General features: G+C 38.2%; 1 protein-coding gene across 1 annotated transcript in view; it reads right to left on the reverse strand.

Moving 5' to 3' along the window:
- Positions 1–17,319, reverse strand: part of LOC121327941 (LIM domain only protein 7-like) — a 77,570-nt gene that overhangs the window by 20,503 nt on the left and 39,748 nt on the right. The window contains exons 4-6 of the mRNA XM_041272305.1: positions 12,376–12,482; positions 787–814; positions 76–189 (exon numbers count right to left, since the gene is read on the reverse strand). Coding sequence (XP_041128239.1) covers positions 76–189; positions 787–814; positions 12,376–12,482 — 249 coding nt within the window. The remainder of the gene's footprint in view (positions 1–75; positions 190–786; positions 815–12,375; positions 12,483–17,319) is intronic.

A 17,319-nucleotide genomic window follows, 5' to 3' on the forward strand; every position in this document is an offset into this window, starting at 1 on the left:
TGTATTAAAAAAAAGTGAAAGCAGAGTAAAATAAAATGTTAATTTATAACTGTAGTATTTTACCCAGAACCTTGCCTTTGATAAAACTGTTCCCAATAATCCCTCAAAGGCTTTTAAATTTAGGTAAGGTCCATTATAAACAGTATCAGTCTGTGCTTTTCGACCTAGCCAATATATTGTGATCAAAACCTAGAACAAAAATGAAAAATATACTGTGTCACTCAGATAATCAAAACAATTACCAGGACCACAAACACAACCTACACGGAAGCTAGAATTTATTTACAGTATCTTCAAGCATGTTAATGGTATAATAAGGTTTTATATGCTTAAGCCAGTGACTGGCCAGTGACTTAATTTTGTGCTTTAAACTTTTTTGAACATAAAAAGGCAGCAGCAATCCAAGCAAATCCATCACAAAAAGAAAAAGGTTTTATTTACTTCAAAGTCATGTGCATATCCACTCTGAGGAGAGCACAGGAGTTCAGCGCAATCTTTAGTAGTTTTTTTTTTTGTTTTTTGTTGATGTTGTTGTGTTTCTAATCCTGCTGCCAGGCTTTAAATTTATCTCACTGATATGCAAGCACTCATAAGTGCCATTCTGACACACACTTGTGAGATGGACCTGGTAATGAGCCATCACTCACGAGTGGAGTCACAAAACCTTTATAGGAGAACTAAAAACAATTTATTACACACAGATCTAAATGCACAGTACTTCAATTAAGGAGCCGGTACAGCAAAACTACTGTAAACAGTCACAGACAGATCTGCTACAGTACTTACATTTTTTAGCCTGTTTGTCTCTTCATGCCTAAAACAGGATAAAAATAGTCCATCAGTCAGAATCCCTAGCAGGTAAAGCTTGTGCATAAAAGAACTACCAGCATGTTCAACTCTCTGCTGGTGCCATCGCCCACTGAAAGAGCTAGAAAACTAAACACCTCACAACCAAGCCAAGCGCTCCACCCTAATTTACAAAAGGTCACTCTGTCTGTAGTTATGAGACCCTTCGGCCTCTGCTGCACTACTGCAATCATTTACATGAACTGCAGGAATATAATACCAGGAAACCAGTTCAGCAAGACCAGGGGCTCCCAAACTTGTTTACCTGAGGCCCACCTGTCCAGCTGCATTAGGCACTGTGGCCCACTATTAATACTTAAGAAAAATGACAAATTAAAAACAATACTAAATTGTTCTTTTTTTCATTTGAATCTTAATTTTTCTTTATATATAAAAATGTTGTTACTCACGGCTTTGGGAGCCCGAACTAGACTACTCACGTTTCATAGATTGTTTATCTAGCGATATGTCTGCAGCCCATCCCATTTACCATAAGGCACGATTAATGGCTCTGTCCAGAATGTTGCCAGTGCAGTTTTCACTGAACTGAACACAACAAGTGCTTGTTTTGACTTTGGCAACAAGCTACAGTACAAGTAGCCTTCTACCAGGGGTTCATTTAAAAATAACTATATATAAATTGTCAGCATTTCAAAAATAGTTGACCTTTCAGGCTGCAATATGGGAATGTATTGTTTTGTATTGTTATCATTGTTATTAGCAACTCAGCCAAACAAATGAAGAGTGTAGACACAATTTTGAGATGACTAAGGTTTTTGTAAGAACACAATATTTAATTGTTAACCTCAAACAACGCTACATGCCACGCATTATAGAATATGTATATGTCCTGCATCTGTACTGAACTGTGTGTTAGTTAATTTATAATTATAAGTGTTAAATATCTACTTTGGTAGTACATAAAATGTGCAACATGGTACAACCTTCAAAACAAGATAATAAATAAATAAATAAAACACCACCCCTCCCTATATTTGACAGAAGCATCAGGAATGCCCAGTGCTATGCAATCACTCTCCACACAGAACCCCAGGAATGCTGGAGGTCAGTAATTTTCCAAGCCAAACACAAGAGACCGCTATCCTAATCAACAAACAAATTCCACTGCTGTCGAACTGGTAACCAGGGTGCTATTCCACCTGCTCCAAACACACACACGCACAAACTGTCATAATCTGGATTACTAAAGCACTATTTATGCTGTACATAGCCTCAAGCCATAACAATTACCCACGCTGGATAAGAGCAGATGCAAAGAAGATTGTAACAAGGTGCAAGATACTACACAGGTCACTGTGCAACATTCCTCTGCTGTAGAGCAATACAATAAAATGCTGCTAGTCAGCCTTGCGACACGGTCAGGTATGTTTCCTCCTTAATGATTGTGTCTCTGGGAAACCCTTGCTGTATATTATAAAATTACTTTTGGCTTTCAAGACATATTTACACATGAAAAGGGTTCCAATTTATCTTGCTCTGCAGTTAGCAAAGACATAGAACTCCAGGTTTGTGTCTGCGGCTGGAGCAAGGTGACAACGGTCAGGGGTTTGAAGATTCATCAAGGGAGAATGAAATGCTTGAGGGAGAAGGGGCAAGGGCCTGGCATTGATCAGTACTGTCAAGTCAGTCAAATGAAATCCAAAATGAAAGCCTACTTTGAAGATTTGCAATTTAGTTTTTCAACTTCAGAATTCAGCACTACATGGCAATGCCTAGAAGTTGGAATAATGGCGGGATGTACCATTTCTCCACTGGCTTTTACCATGGCAATGGAAGTAAATATCAGGGTATCAAAATGGATAGTAGGAGGAGAGCGCTTGGCTTCTGGAATGCAACTACCACCAACTCGAGCATAAATGGATGACATGATAACAACAGTAGCCTGCACTAATGGGTTATTGGGCAAATTAACCAATAACACTGAATGGGCACAAATGCAGTTCAAGCCCACTAAATCAAGGAGCACCTCTATAATTAAAAAGGTAAAATAGTAGATAAAAGGTTCTACATTAACAGTGAGGCAATACCAACAGTGTCTGAAGCCAGTGAAAATTCTAGGGAGATGGTACGACGGGGATCTAAAGGATACAGTTCGTGTGGGAGAAGTTAGACAGCAAGCAGTGGAAGGGTTGAAGAGCACAGACAGCAGCGCTTTACCGGGCAAACAAACTCTTTTTACTCAGTTTAGTCTACTGCTAAGACTGCTGTGGCCACTGACTGTGTCAGAGATTTCCTTGACAACTGTTGAGAAGCTGAAAGCTTTAATTAATTCATATTTCAGGAAATGGTTGGAAGCTCCACACTGCCTCAGCAGAGTGGGACTTTATGGTAAAGGAATACTGCAGCTACCAATCTCTGCTCTAACCGAGGAATTTAAGTGCGCAAAAAAATGGTTGGAAATGACAGTAGATTCACACAACAAATGCGTAAGGGATGCAGCATCTGTGTTGGAAATTGGAAGAAAATGGATGCAAAGAAAGCTGTGGAAAATGCTAAGGATGCCCTTCGAATCAGAGATATTATGGGGCAAGTTCAGCATGGAAAAGGAGGTCTTGGTCTCAGTTCAGATCCTCCTACATGGCACAAGGCAACGCCAGCTCTAGGGAGGAAGCTGGCAGTCAATGAGGTGCAAAAGCAGGAGGAGAGGATCAGGTGTGTAACAGCAGTTTCCCAGGCCAAGCAGGGAGAATGGATGAAATGGGAGAGTGTGGAACAACGCAAGATCGGCTGGCAAGACCTATGGACAAAAATGGAACACAGCAGGATCAGTTTCCTCATCAGATCAGCATATGATATTCTCCCATCACCACAGAACCTAAACCTCTGGGTGGGTGAGGATCCCTCATGTCCTTTGAGTTCATTACCTGCAACATTAAGGCACATTTTGACAGGATGCAAGGCGGGTCTTAGCCAAGGATGGTTTACTTGGCACCATGACCAGGTGCTGCAATGTTTGCCTTAGCATTGGAAGACAGGTGTAACCTGACCATTAAGTTGCCACCAGTTCCATCAAAGCATTACACACAAAAGACAATATTCCTCCATCCAGGAGAGCAACCACCAAGAAAAGGTGTTAAAACCAACCCTCGCCCAGGACAACTGGAAGCTGCTAGAGACTGGAAGATGCTGGCAGATGTTGGTCAATGGCTTATTTTTCCACCCGAGATTGCCATCACTAACCTTCGACCAGACATTGTTTTGTGGTCTGGATCAGCACGCCTTGTTGATCTGGTAGAGTTAACAGTGCCATGGGAGGATGCTGTGGATGAGGCATATGAGAGGAAGAAACTTCGGAATGCTCAACTAGCTGCTGAAGCGGAACAGCGAGGAGAGAGTCCGAGTTTACCCAGTGAAGGTGGGTTGTCGATGATTTGTGGCACACTCTACAACCCAGTTTCTCAGAGATGTCGGGTTCAGTGGCCAAGAGTTGCGTCGCACAGTGAAGAACTTATCTGAAGCAGCAGAAAGGAGCAGCAACTTGCTGCGGTTGAGACAGAAAGATTCTAGATGGGGATCTCAAGCACAATAGAAAGAAAGCAATGCTGATGTAAGGGTAAGTATGCTGGGCTGGGCTGAGCAGAGTGGGGGATGGAGGGGGGTGACGCTGGGATGCCAGAATCACTGTTGAGCCCTCTTGAGGTGTCGTGGGCTAGTCCACGAAACACAGAATAAGGAAGGTGCCCACTTGAAGACCCCAGAGATGTACCCTACTTAGCTCAATCCAGACGGTTGTCTGCTGATGTGCTGGGGAGACTGCACTGGGTTGATCCCCAGAACCAGCATCACAGCCATTGTTTGTGCTGATGCGCTGGGGAGACCAAATAAACTGATCACTGGAGCCCGCATTACACTTCAGCAATCAACACCAGACAGAAGGATATCTACATCATCAGATGGAAAACAACGCAAATGGATGGAGATGCACATGGATCACATTAGTTTACTGTAAAGTTATGTCTTAGTTGGTGCTTATTTGGCGAGAGCCGAGTTCAAATCAGCATGAAGTTTACTCATCTACTCATGTAATGGAAATCATTTTTTTTGTGGACAACAGAAGAGTAGAGTAACTTTTTAAAATGAGAGTGAAAGTGAATTGCCAATAAAGATATGACAATTGTGATGTTTTACTTACAAGTGATCTCATGGGTGTGCTTGTTTAATCAGTGAGCTTCTAGAAGTTAATGACTTTGTCACAGGTCAGGAGTACTACAATACCATGCATACCAGTACTTATTTATTTTTTGATAACTCCAAATAACTTCCAAGCACACTATGCTGGTTAAAAGCTGTGTGACACAATAACTGTAAGCTTATATAACACTAGTACTGTAAACTCTGTGGAACCCTGTTCAGATTGGAAACTTTTGGGACAAAATGACTACTTCGTAGTAGAGTGGTAGGAAACTATTTTACATGTACTGTACTTAATATTTTAATGTATGCTACAGATGTGAAAAAAAATGTGTTACTAATACCTCATTATACTGTACACAATCTGGAACACATGATTATATGTTTTTGGTTATTAAAAAGATTATTTACAAAGTAAAAGTTACTGCATTACCCGTCATCCCTTAACTGAGCCAGGTAGGTTAGCGTGGGATGACAAGCATGTCTTACAGCTGTTATGTAATCCCATCACATAAGCAGCACACCATTTTAATATATCTGCCACTCTGGGGATCAGCCCGCTGCTGACAATTAGGTCGCTAGTTTTAAATGGCATCTAAACAAATGTGCAAAACATCCCCACAGCAACATGGAGCCAACCAGATCAACAAAACTGATCTCAACTAACTTCTTTATTGTAACTTGTATTTATTTTTTACTGCAGAGAAAGATGATGAATTAAATGCTTTCATGCATGGCAGCTTCATATGGGAACAGAAATATATATGGGGTCCCACGGAAGAAGCAAATGCATGATGAGCTCATATGAGGATGACATCTCTCCCCCCCCCCCACCCCCCCTTATAAAGCAATGGAAAAAAGTAGTAGGATCCAAAACCAACAGCAACTTTCAATATTTTATACATGAAATGGTTAAGGCAATGAGAAAATCTTTTTTTTCTTTCGAAAGCTTCTTTATGGTGTACAAATGAGGGGCAGTATAGAAATGATGAGGATGGTTTCATATTCTAGGAGACAATAAAAAAAAATACTAATATTTGCATTAGAATTTTTATAGAAATTGCATTTTTTTTAGAAAGTCATTAAAATGGGTCATAATTAGGGTTTCTGATTTTTGGTTTACATCCCCACCCTGTTTACAAAAAAATATAAATAATAATAAAATCGGTGTACAGCCAATAAACACTGAAAAAACACTGGAAATGATTACTCAATTCACATTGACTTGAGTGAAATAAATACATAAAATAACCCACAAAAAAAAAATAAAAATAAAAGTCTCCCAGTGCAGTTGGGCAATGTTCCCTCCTTCCTGACTTGTATCTCACATCAGTCCTTTCTGAATTCTTTAAACCCACAACTACTGTGCAGCAGCAAATTCCTACATTTCTATTGGAGGATTGTACACACTTGCAAGATTTACAACGAGATTACAATTAGAAACAAAGGATTGTTCTTCCTCACATGACTTAAAGCTATATTACAGTTCGATAGGGAGTATTTACACGGTAGTAGAAATTCGAAACAGAATTGCAAATTGTGGCAAAATGTAAAAACCATGTCTAAATACACAAAAAAAACCAAAAGAATATGCTCATCAATATGCTCAGGTACAGTACATGCAGGAGGAGGCATTGAAACCTGGGTTTGTTTAAAAATAATCTACAAGCATATTCTGTGAGGCAAATCTATTTCGGTAATTATACAAATGATACAAAGGGTGTATTATATTTCTAACAAGCAGCAATCCACCTTTTGCAGATGAACCAAAAGTATAAAGTATATAAGTATAAAAAAAAAAAACACAAAACGGTTTGTATATTTAAAGAAAAAAAAGAAAGAAAAAAAACACCAGACTACATTCCTGTGTGTGTTCCACCTCAGTGCAATAAAGTCATTAAACACAAATGCATCTACTGTATAAAAAAAAAAAAAAAAAAAAAAAACACAACTTGCCAGGATTGCATAACATTGCTGTGCCATACAGTACCTTACACTGATTAACCTCCAATTCACAAAACTGGATGTGCTGTGTACTGGAAGATATGAACATACATTATGCTGTCAAAAACAATTCCAACCCAAAGTGAAAGGTTGTGTTCATGTGGAATTCTGTCAATTTCATATTCAAATACTGTGATACAGTAGTATTAGTACTTTGTCAGCTTAACGCTATATGGTCTTCATTGCAAAACATTATACTCTTAGGTTTAGATACAAATTTAAGAAGTATTCACTCATCTGCAGTATGTTGCTTGACATTGACTCTCAGGAACATGAAGTAATTCTACGCCATATATTTAAAAACAACATGTATTGTACTCATGAATCAGTAATGTCAATTAGAGGCACGCAGGTTTTTAAGACTTTAAAAATCACATTTCTCCAGTCTTAATCATTTTTAATGTCCCCCTGCCCACTTCAACCCATTGCTAAGAGCTATGCTTCAATACAAAGGTGACGAAGTGGCCAATACAATATGAAATCAGTTTTCACAGTATTGTGCGACCGTTCGTGAATCTGTCTTCAGAACACTCTTCTGCATTGAAAATTAAACTACAGCAGCGTGTAGAACAATATTTCCTTTGAACAGTCCACTATCCACTACTGAACATGCCCTCTTTCAACTGGTAAATATTTGAATTTCATCACAGTCATAGATTTTTATATAGTATCTGCACATAGCCCAACTTCAATGTATGTTCTGCTTGTATCAACCCACTAAGTAAACCAATTGTCTTCATGTTTATCACAGTAACGCTGTGAAAGGATCCACAGGTACAATATGATAGTCCAATACCTGGCAATAGAAAAGAACAGACTGAACCGTATAGAACAGTGGCATTCCAGTTTCAATAGTTAGGTTATAAACTGCATTATAGTATTGCAGGACCTGGAGAGCTGTTTATTTTGTTTTAACTACACAATGTAACACATGGTTGGAACAAAGACCTGAACTGGAGGAACCCACCCCTGATGAAACAGAGAATGTCATGACAGCTGAAATATTACTGTGTCCAGTATCTACCATTGCTGTTATATTTTTTTTCTCTCTTAACATGCAAAAATAAAAGTATTTGTAAATATAAAAAGCACCTTAAAACGCAATGTAAAAAAGCCCACACAGCAGGAGTTAAAAAAAGTTTACAGAACCAGGAGAATGAGTACAGAATATGAAGCACAAACTGTATCATCTTGAAAGCTAAAAAGAGTCAGGTCCCAGGTTACTGCTCAAAGCGAAGGGCAATGTTAGATTTTGCCTGAGGAGTTTCCATAACAAAACAGAACAAAACAAAAAAAGTTAGTATCCGATCTGGTTTCTGAGATCATACCAGTTCAAATATATTACATTACATTTTTAGTATAGTATTGCAAATAAAGTAAAAAAAACATAAGCCAAGGGCATTTTCAAATGCAAAATGTGAAGAGGGTATAACATGGAATGAGTTGTAATTCAAAGTTCTGATCAAAGCTGATAATATGGTTTACAGAGGCTAATCATATCCCTGTAATCAAATAGGAATTGGTCATTAAAGTCATACAGCAGGGTGGAGCCTGGCTTTCAATAACAATCTCAGACACACAGGATCAGGGAAGGAGCACAGTATAACAATGCTGGCTTTACCATTTACGGTAAGAATGCGGCTTGATTGGCTACAGCATGTGCAGCACTGTTGATTTATTTCACAATCTCTATGCAACACGCAACTTACTTCAAAATTGATGCAATCCCTGGACACAAATGGACACTCCCAGATTTCAGATCATGACTTTATAACAGGACTTTGTCATGAAGGGAAGTACGGGCATACAGTATAAAGCTATACTGGAAACCAAAACCCACAATTACCTTAAAATACTGGTTATGGCCATTAGGAATAAACAGCAATGTTTGGTTAGTCTTTCTCTCTCTTTCAAGAACATTGCTCATGAGTATTAACCTGTTCATTTTCAGCTGTCACCTAATGGTTATTATTGTAACCATGCATCCAGTTGAATCATGCTTACTAAAATTAAATGAGTCAATCATTATGGTTTCATATACTCAAAAAATGAATGATTGGTATAATACCACATTCTTTATAAAAAATCTGTAACTGACAATAAATATTTAATTTATGCTTTGATTTTTTCCAAAATGCCGACAGGACATAATTTAAGATTCCCATTACATAAGATTCAGCCACTCAAGCTTTCAGGAATATAAAAATGGTGGTGGTTCAGTTCTAGTAATAATGTAAAATTTAACTGGAAGATCAATCTGTACCCCTAGCTTGGCTCTACAAGCAGTTACTACAGTATGTACCAGAGTACTTCAAGGAAACTCCACAACTACACTACAAACAAAAAGGTGTTTTATTACCCAACTGTGGCAGAAAGTATGATGACAAAAATATATATTGGTATTCTTCTTCTTCTGTCTTCCTATCCCATAGGAAAATGGTTTGTAAATATTTTGTTTTGAGGTCCTGTTGTGTAACACTGGCATATTTCTGCAAAACACAACAGGTGTCAAACAGAGTTCTTCAAAGTTCAGTTCATGTTTTGCATTTGCAAATTTGCACCATCCCTGGTTTTAAGTTCAATTATAAAATGTAACTATTAGCACAGGTGTATGCACACAATAGCAAAGCTGGGTGGATTCTGTGAAGCTTAAAGCCATCTCTTGGGTACGTTGTTGTTATTTCTTATGGTACACAAGTTAACTGTATTGCAAATCAAGCACTATCTTTGCCCCTACAACGCAACTTTTTTTTTTTTAAGCCAATTAATAAATGTTAGGGGAAAAGCAGGTTAATTTTGCTTATCAAGGATAAATTTAAAAGTGCCAGGGAGTGGAACTCCTTCCCCAGAAAGTATAGAATTTTAAAAATCAGTGTTTTGAGGATCATATGATTCTGCTTGTTCTGTATCTCAATATGCAAACTTACAGTAGGTTTAGTTTTTTTTTTTTTTTTTTTTTCTCTCTCAATACTGTACAGAAGTCCACAGCACACATCCTTGTTTTACACAACATAAGTGCATCCAAAATAGTGATCAATCAAAACACAATAAAATGTTACACAAAACTTTGATGCTGTATATTACATGGCCATGAACAGCAATATACAAGAATACAGATCTGCATACACTCTTGTCCATAATAACAATACTGCTCATACTGCACATACCCATTCTGGTCTTGAATGTGTCAGGGGCAAACAAGGTGTCAGAGGTGACACTTTCACACTGCCTATAATTACTTTCAATGCAGACCTACATTTAGCAGAGACATATCCTAAATAAAGCAGCTCTTTGGAATGGTGGCATCAAGTTTCAAAAAGTGACCAGAAAGAGGAGATCAGCACATTCAGTATTATTATATTATCTTCCAGATAGTTAAGTCAGAGCTGCTGTTGATTTGAGCATACTGATGTTGGCAAGGCAGTGTTTGATGTGTAATATACTAGCATCAGTCACTTTATTTTATCAGAACGGGTTGTTGGTTGCTAGGAACAACTGGGCGGGTCATGGTAACCCTTACATAGTGAAGCAGTCCTGTTTGTTTTGGCTTGCAGTACCAGTACTTACAACACTTAAATGTCAGGGAAATTTAAAAAGGAAGTAAGAAATACAAATAGCATGCAACTTTTTTTCTAAACTTAAGCCTCTAATAGTGATAGACAGTGACAGGGTGTTTGGACAAATAAAGGGTTCATATTGATTAAAACCAGCAAGGGCAAATGCATCACTAAGTTATTATCAATGCTTTGAAAGATAGTCAGTTTCCAGAGTCCTGAAAAAAGGAGATCATTGTTTTAAAATATTTATTTTACTCTCTGAATTCACTGAGAAGACTTAGTGCCACAATTACAGCAACACCTGTTTATAAGTAAGGGATGTACTTTCTCCTCTAAGACCATTTTGTAGAAGGTGCTGACTAAGTCATATAAACATACTAGTCGTTTCTAGTCATTTAGTGCACATCAAACTTTTTTATAAATATAGAAATGACCCTCTTTTAACCCAACATACTATAAATTACAAGCAACGCCCTGCTTAATGCCACTTTTTTTTCTTTTTGCTGTAATTGTTTTGCAATTACTTGCAAAAAACAGAACACAGACAGGTAACACTCATTGTCAAGTTGATTCTAGTTTCCTTAGCTTCTGTGTTTGTGTCTGTGGCATTCCTGCCTTGCCACTTTCACCTGTGGTTGTTGATGCTGAACAGGTTGTTCAACATACTTTATCTTCAGTTTATAACACTTTCATTTCAAAAGCCCAGAATTACACACATCTGCTTTTTAAGCTATCCAAAAAACAAGCTCTTCAAGCAGCCCCAATTAAAATCATTTCATATAAAAAAAAAAAAAAATAGCAATTTGATGTTTGTTAAGATTTCCTTTTTCATTTATTTTTCATTGCTGTACAGACCATGGTGGCCACTAAGATTAATCCTAGTTAACACCTCTCCTGATGTTAAAATCGCCTGATGAAGTGGCCTCTGAGTGGCGCACCTGGTGAATGATGTGCCCTATAGCCAGGAGGTCGCTGTTTTGAGTCCAGGCTATTCTATTGCCGACGGTTGATGGGAGCTCCCAAGGGGCCCGGCGCCTGCGGGCTTGCCTGTAAGCTGCCCAGAGCTGCGTTGTCCTCCGACCCTGTAGCTCTGAGGTGGCTGCATGGCGGGTCTGCAGTGTGACGGCAAAAGCTTCGGAGGATGGTGTGTGCTCGTCTTCACAGCTCAGAGTTAGTGCGGGGGTGGTAGCGGTGAGCTGACCCGATAAAAATAATTGGATAGGCCAAATTGGAAGATAATAATTGGAGATTACTAAAATTAAAAAAATTTAAAAATGTAAAAAGCATGATTTTAAAAAGCCAACCATCTATAAATATTTGTAAATGGTCTGTTAAGTGGCCAGCAAAGGTTAACAATAAGTCAATTTACATATCACCTAGCTGCCGGTCTTGCAATAAATCAATGCTTTCTTGTAACTTCAGTTTCATCAATGTGTAACTAATTCATACTTGACCACAAAAAACTAATAAGGTATTTTACAGTACATCGGGGGGTGAAGTTCAGTTTTACAGCATAAATTTCACTTTAAATTCAATCTTAAATTCAACTCTAATACATCTTTCACATAAACTGAGTAACACACTTCACAAGTATGAACTTTGTGTACTATGTGGACAAAGGAAACAAGACAGTAACTACAGTATGCAAAACATTTTACAAACAGCATTTAAATACTATAAGGCACCTCCTCAGACTAATACTATTCCACATAATCCCAGTTGCACCAAATACTAACACCTTAATAGAGTGTTTAAGACTTCACACACCATCAAGCACAAGTATTTTCAATCATGTACAGTACAAGGAATCACTTACTTTACAGTAACACGGCTCGATAAATCCTGTAGATCTCCGGGATGAAACAATTGAGCTTCTTTCAAGCCTAGCCTCCCACAAGCCTTCAAGAACAGATTAATGTTGTCCTAAAAAATGAAAAGGGATATCGTCTGCTTAGTCATTCAGTCAAACATGTTTCAGAGTTCTTTGATCCAAAGTCCAGTTCTTCAAGAAGCCAGGTGAATAAACAGTGACAATATTTCATGCAGGAAGTCTGTTGAATCTCAATAATTGCCTCTTTTAAAGATTACCTGTTATAGCGTGACTACAGAGCCAGTGAGAGGTAACTACCACCTTATCGTCAGAGCAAGACCCCACCCCTCGATAGCCACACTGCGAATCCCCTCCACTTGATACTCTGACCCACCCAGAAACTGTCAGCTACCAGGAGGGTGAGGGCAGGAACATTCCATTCCAACATGTTACCCACACTGGAGGAAGACTCAAAGACTGTATTGTGGCTGGTGGTTGCCATGCACACCTTTTTTTAAATAGATATAGGCACGTTTCTTTCTTTTTATTTTTATTTTTTTTTATTTTTTTTATTTTTTTTTTTTTAAGGTGTGGTATCACAGGATATTTCCACCAATTATTCTTAAATGTAAAAGCTGAAATTACATTTTTATCACAGTATTTTTTTTATTAAATATGCTTAACAGGTCTATTTAAAAATTAATATTTGTTGTGCTTAAAATGTGCAGATACATTAGATAATGGTTCTATTATTTTATTTAGCCCTTCCCCACACCCACAACTGACTTTCAATATCTCATTCATAACAGGTGTTAGAAGCACACCGACCAGATTTCATGATCTATTCCACAGGAATACCAGATCACATAAAATTGCCAACACTTTTTTTATCTCAATTTTATTATATGAAAACACGCACATGTATTATGGGCAAGGTCCATCTCTTTTTTTTAATGGTAATTTGTTTGAAACCGAGTGGTGGCATGAAGGAACTAAGTTGAAAATGAAAACATATGCGTCACAGGAAAAGCAGTGATTGAAATTCAAACTGTCTAGAACATTGTTTAACATGCTGAAATGCTTTTCTACAAGAACTGAAAAACCCAGAAATAATGTTCCTTCAACTATAAGTGCAGCATGGAAACAAAGAGCGTAAAGATATTCATCAATTATGTTATTAAATTTAAAAAAAAAAATTTTTAGCATACAGGAAACTAAGACTGAATTAAAGTGATGCCACCCTGTGTTCCAATACATTCATGTCATTTTTCATTTCATCCTCACTAGAATTTATGTTTTTCTCTCTGACAGGCTTAGGTTTTAAACGTAGCCTATACAGTACTGAATTTCAAATGTAAGTGATTTGCCATATAAAAGCAAAACAATATAAATTTGAGAATAGCCCACAACGTGTAGTTCTTGGTGCACTGTTTGAGTGGAGACAGTATACATCTGGTCCATTGTGAAGTTTTCAGAGATTTGGGTCACTGTAGCATGCTTCTTGTTTATCACAATATGTTGCACACATATGCAGGTTCGAGCAATCTGGTGCATTGTGGTTTTCTGCAAATGTTGTCAATCCAGGACACCTGGAAGATTGTCTTTATAGTCAATGCAGCCACTGATGATTATTGGGTACCCACTACCATGTCCCTTGAGAAGATCTTTCTGATCTCCCAGGACTGCTGACTCACACTGCTTACTGAATATAATGTAGGTCGAGTAGATACCAGCACAAAATTACTATTGTGCATTTCATTATGTGAACCTTTAGATTCAGTAACTGGTGGCAGCCCCTTGAGCAGCAATGACCTCAACTATGCATTTCCTGTTACTGTTGGTCAGTTTCTCACATTGGTTTTGAGGAATTTTGGCCCATACAGAACTACTTCAACTCAGTGACATTTGAGGGCTTCCTTGCACGGACAGCTCGCTTCAGGTCCTGCCACAACATTTCGATGGGGTTTAGATCCAGACTATGACTAGGCCATTCTAAAATGCAGAATTACTTCTTCTGCAGCCATTCTTTTGTAGATCTGCTTGTATGTTTAGGTTCATTGTCATGCTGCATGACCGACATTAGGTTCAGCTTCAGCTCAGATGGATGGCCTGACATTCTCCTCTAGAATCTTCTGATAAAATGCAGAATTCATGGTTGCGTCAACGATGGTAAGCCATCCAGGTCCTGAGGCAGCAAAGCAGCCCCAAACCATCACACTCCCACCACCATGCTTGACGGTTGGGATGAGGTTCTTCTGTTCGAATGCAGTGTTTAGTTTTCACCAAACATAATGTTTCTCATTGAAGCCAAAAAGTTCTACCTTTGACTCGTCTGTCCACAGAGCATTGTTCCAGAAGTCTTGTGGATCATTCATGTGCTCTTTGGCGAACTTCAAACGGGCAGCAATGTTCTTTTTAGAGAGCAGTGGTTTCCTCCTGGCTATCCTTCCATGAACCCCATTCTTGTTCAGTCTTTTTCTGATAGTGGAGTCATGAACACTCACATTAGCCAAGGCGAGCGTGGCCTGCAGATCCATGGATGTTACTCTGGGGTTCTTTGTGACTACTTTGATGATTTTCCGGTTTGTTCTTGGAGAGATTTTGGTAGGACGACTGCTCCTGTGTAGAGTGACTGTGGTCTTGAACTTTCTGTCTGACAGTGGATTGGTGGAGCCCCAAATCCTTAGAAATGGTTTTATAACCCTTTCTAGACTGATGAGCATCAATAACTGTTTTTCTGAGGTCCTCAGAGATTTCTTTTGATCGTGGGATGACATGTTTCCACACATCTCTATGGTGAAGATCAAACTCAGTTTCTGATCTTTATAGAGGGTGGGGTCTCCCAAACTCACCCCTGAAGATCTACCTAATTATTTAAACGCCTGATTCTAATTATCTCCTTAATTGAGCTGATGCAACCATGGGTTCACTTATTTTTTCCCATACCCTGAATCTTAATTACTCATTATTTGTCTAATTCATACATCATTTTGTTTCAAAAGACATGGAATTGGCTAATATAAACCCTACTGGATATTTAAGAAAAGACTGGTTTCCATAATTATCATTGGCTACACCTCTCACTCATTCCAAAGTCTTTATGTTTGAGTAATAACATAACTAGGTGTAATGTCTGTAGCAGCTGGTATTGAGGGAGATGCACCATTAATTAGATTCAACTCTCAGTAGAAACTTGTATAATGGTGTCTTTAGAAAGCTAAAATATTTGCCTACAGTACTATAACACTTGATCATTGGAAGAGTTTCCAAAAATAAGTTGCATTAGTATAGCTATATTATTTAGTTCAAAGTAGCTTACACAATGTTAATCTGATGTTCACTGGAGCGTCACCATCTGCAAATCCAAGTACTTATCCTCATTAGCATCACACCTGGCAATTTCTAATACCCCCAAAAAGGATTAATCCAACTGATTTTTGCTCACAATGATGTTGGACGAAGTATAACATTTTTTTTAGGACTTATGGACACACAAATTTCACTTGTACTGTACTGTTAGATTGGTTCTGTTGTAGATCGGTCGACTCGTGTTTGAGTAAATCATCTTAAATCCCTATATCCAGCTGTGACAGGGCTAGGAGCCCTGCACATGAAAGGGGGCAGGGCAAAGCCCTGCTGATAAAAGTATTGTTTTTTTATTTTAGAACTGGGTACCCCTCCGCCCCTGTGTTGTTTATTATTTTGTTGTATGTGTATTTTGTGTGTGTGTGCATATATAAAAAACAGCGAAAGCCGTGTAATATATGTGTTTGGCAGCATGAACACAAAAACCCCATGTAGAAGGTGGCCATTTGTTGCTACGTCGGGAGATGGTTACCCATATAAAAACCCTGCAGTTTTCCCTGCTCAGGGTGGAGAGTAGGTGGGTGTTCAAAGAGGAGGAACGTGTGTGCAAGAGCAGAGCATTAAAAGAAAAACAAAAAGTAAAAGTAAACAGTAAATACACATGCTGGAAGCACCACCACGGTATTTATTTGGATTTGGTGTTCGAGATTTAGTTTCGTTTCAACCTTTTATTTTGCACTGTGAGCAGTGTTTTTGTTTAAATATTTTATTTATTTTTGTTTAAATAAACATAGTGCCAAACTGTGCTTTGCACCTGACTTTCTACCTATTTCTTTCAGTTTCTGCTTCTTGCCTGACGTCATCATTCACTCCCTGTCACACCAGCAAATGTCAAAACAGACAATTTGCACAAGATATGCCAACCATAACATAGGTGGAGTCAGGTAATATTAACTCGAATGCAATGAATAGGGGAAACTGTGCAAGGTGCTTTGCAAGAAATATAATAAATCATACCACATTTCATTATCCCTATCAAACACAACGTTAAAAAAAAAGCCAACAAATGGTTAATTCATTTTACAGTATAGGGACATGTATAAAAGCAAAGTTGTTCAAAATTGAATCCTGCTCTGTACCTGGCTAAACTACAAATCCCCCCCTCCCTCCACCACCGCATTCATGTACAATAATACTGCCTCCCTTTGTTTGTGAGAAACATTTTCAATTTTAAGTTGTTATGGAAAAGGATTCAACAAATCTTATTCAGGAGGAGGGTTTCCGAACCCCCAGCATTCAGAACTTCAAAAGAAAGCTACAGAATGAAGAAAAATGACTTGGACAACATTGTTCTGCAAATGCAGCCCAACCAAACATGCTTGCTTTTGCCAGTCTTCTCCTTCAAGTGTGATATTACAATTTATTTGAGAATGGCTTGAAAAGATTACACGCTCTAATACAGAGCAGCTGAAAGACACATCACACAACCAAGCCTTTCAGTTGCAGACCTAACATACTACTAATGCCTTCAGATACTTTCACATTTTCTCTTGGGTCAAAAGCATGTCTAACAAGACAAAGCCTTCATTTTCAAAAGCAAGTGTTATATATTTTATAAAAACAATACAAATTATGCACAGCTAA

Source organism: Polyodon spathula, chromosome 15 (assembly GCF_017654505.1).
Source record: "Polyodon spathula isolate WHYD16114869_AA chromosome 15, ASM1765450v1, whole genome shotgun sequence".
NCBI lineage: Eukaryota > Metazoa > Chordata > Actinopteri > Acipenseriformes > Polyodontidae > Polyodon > Polyodon spathula.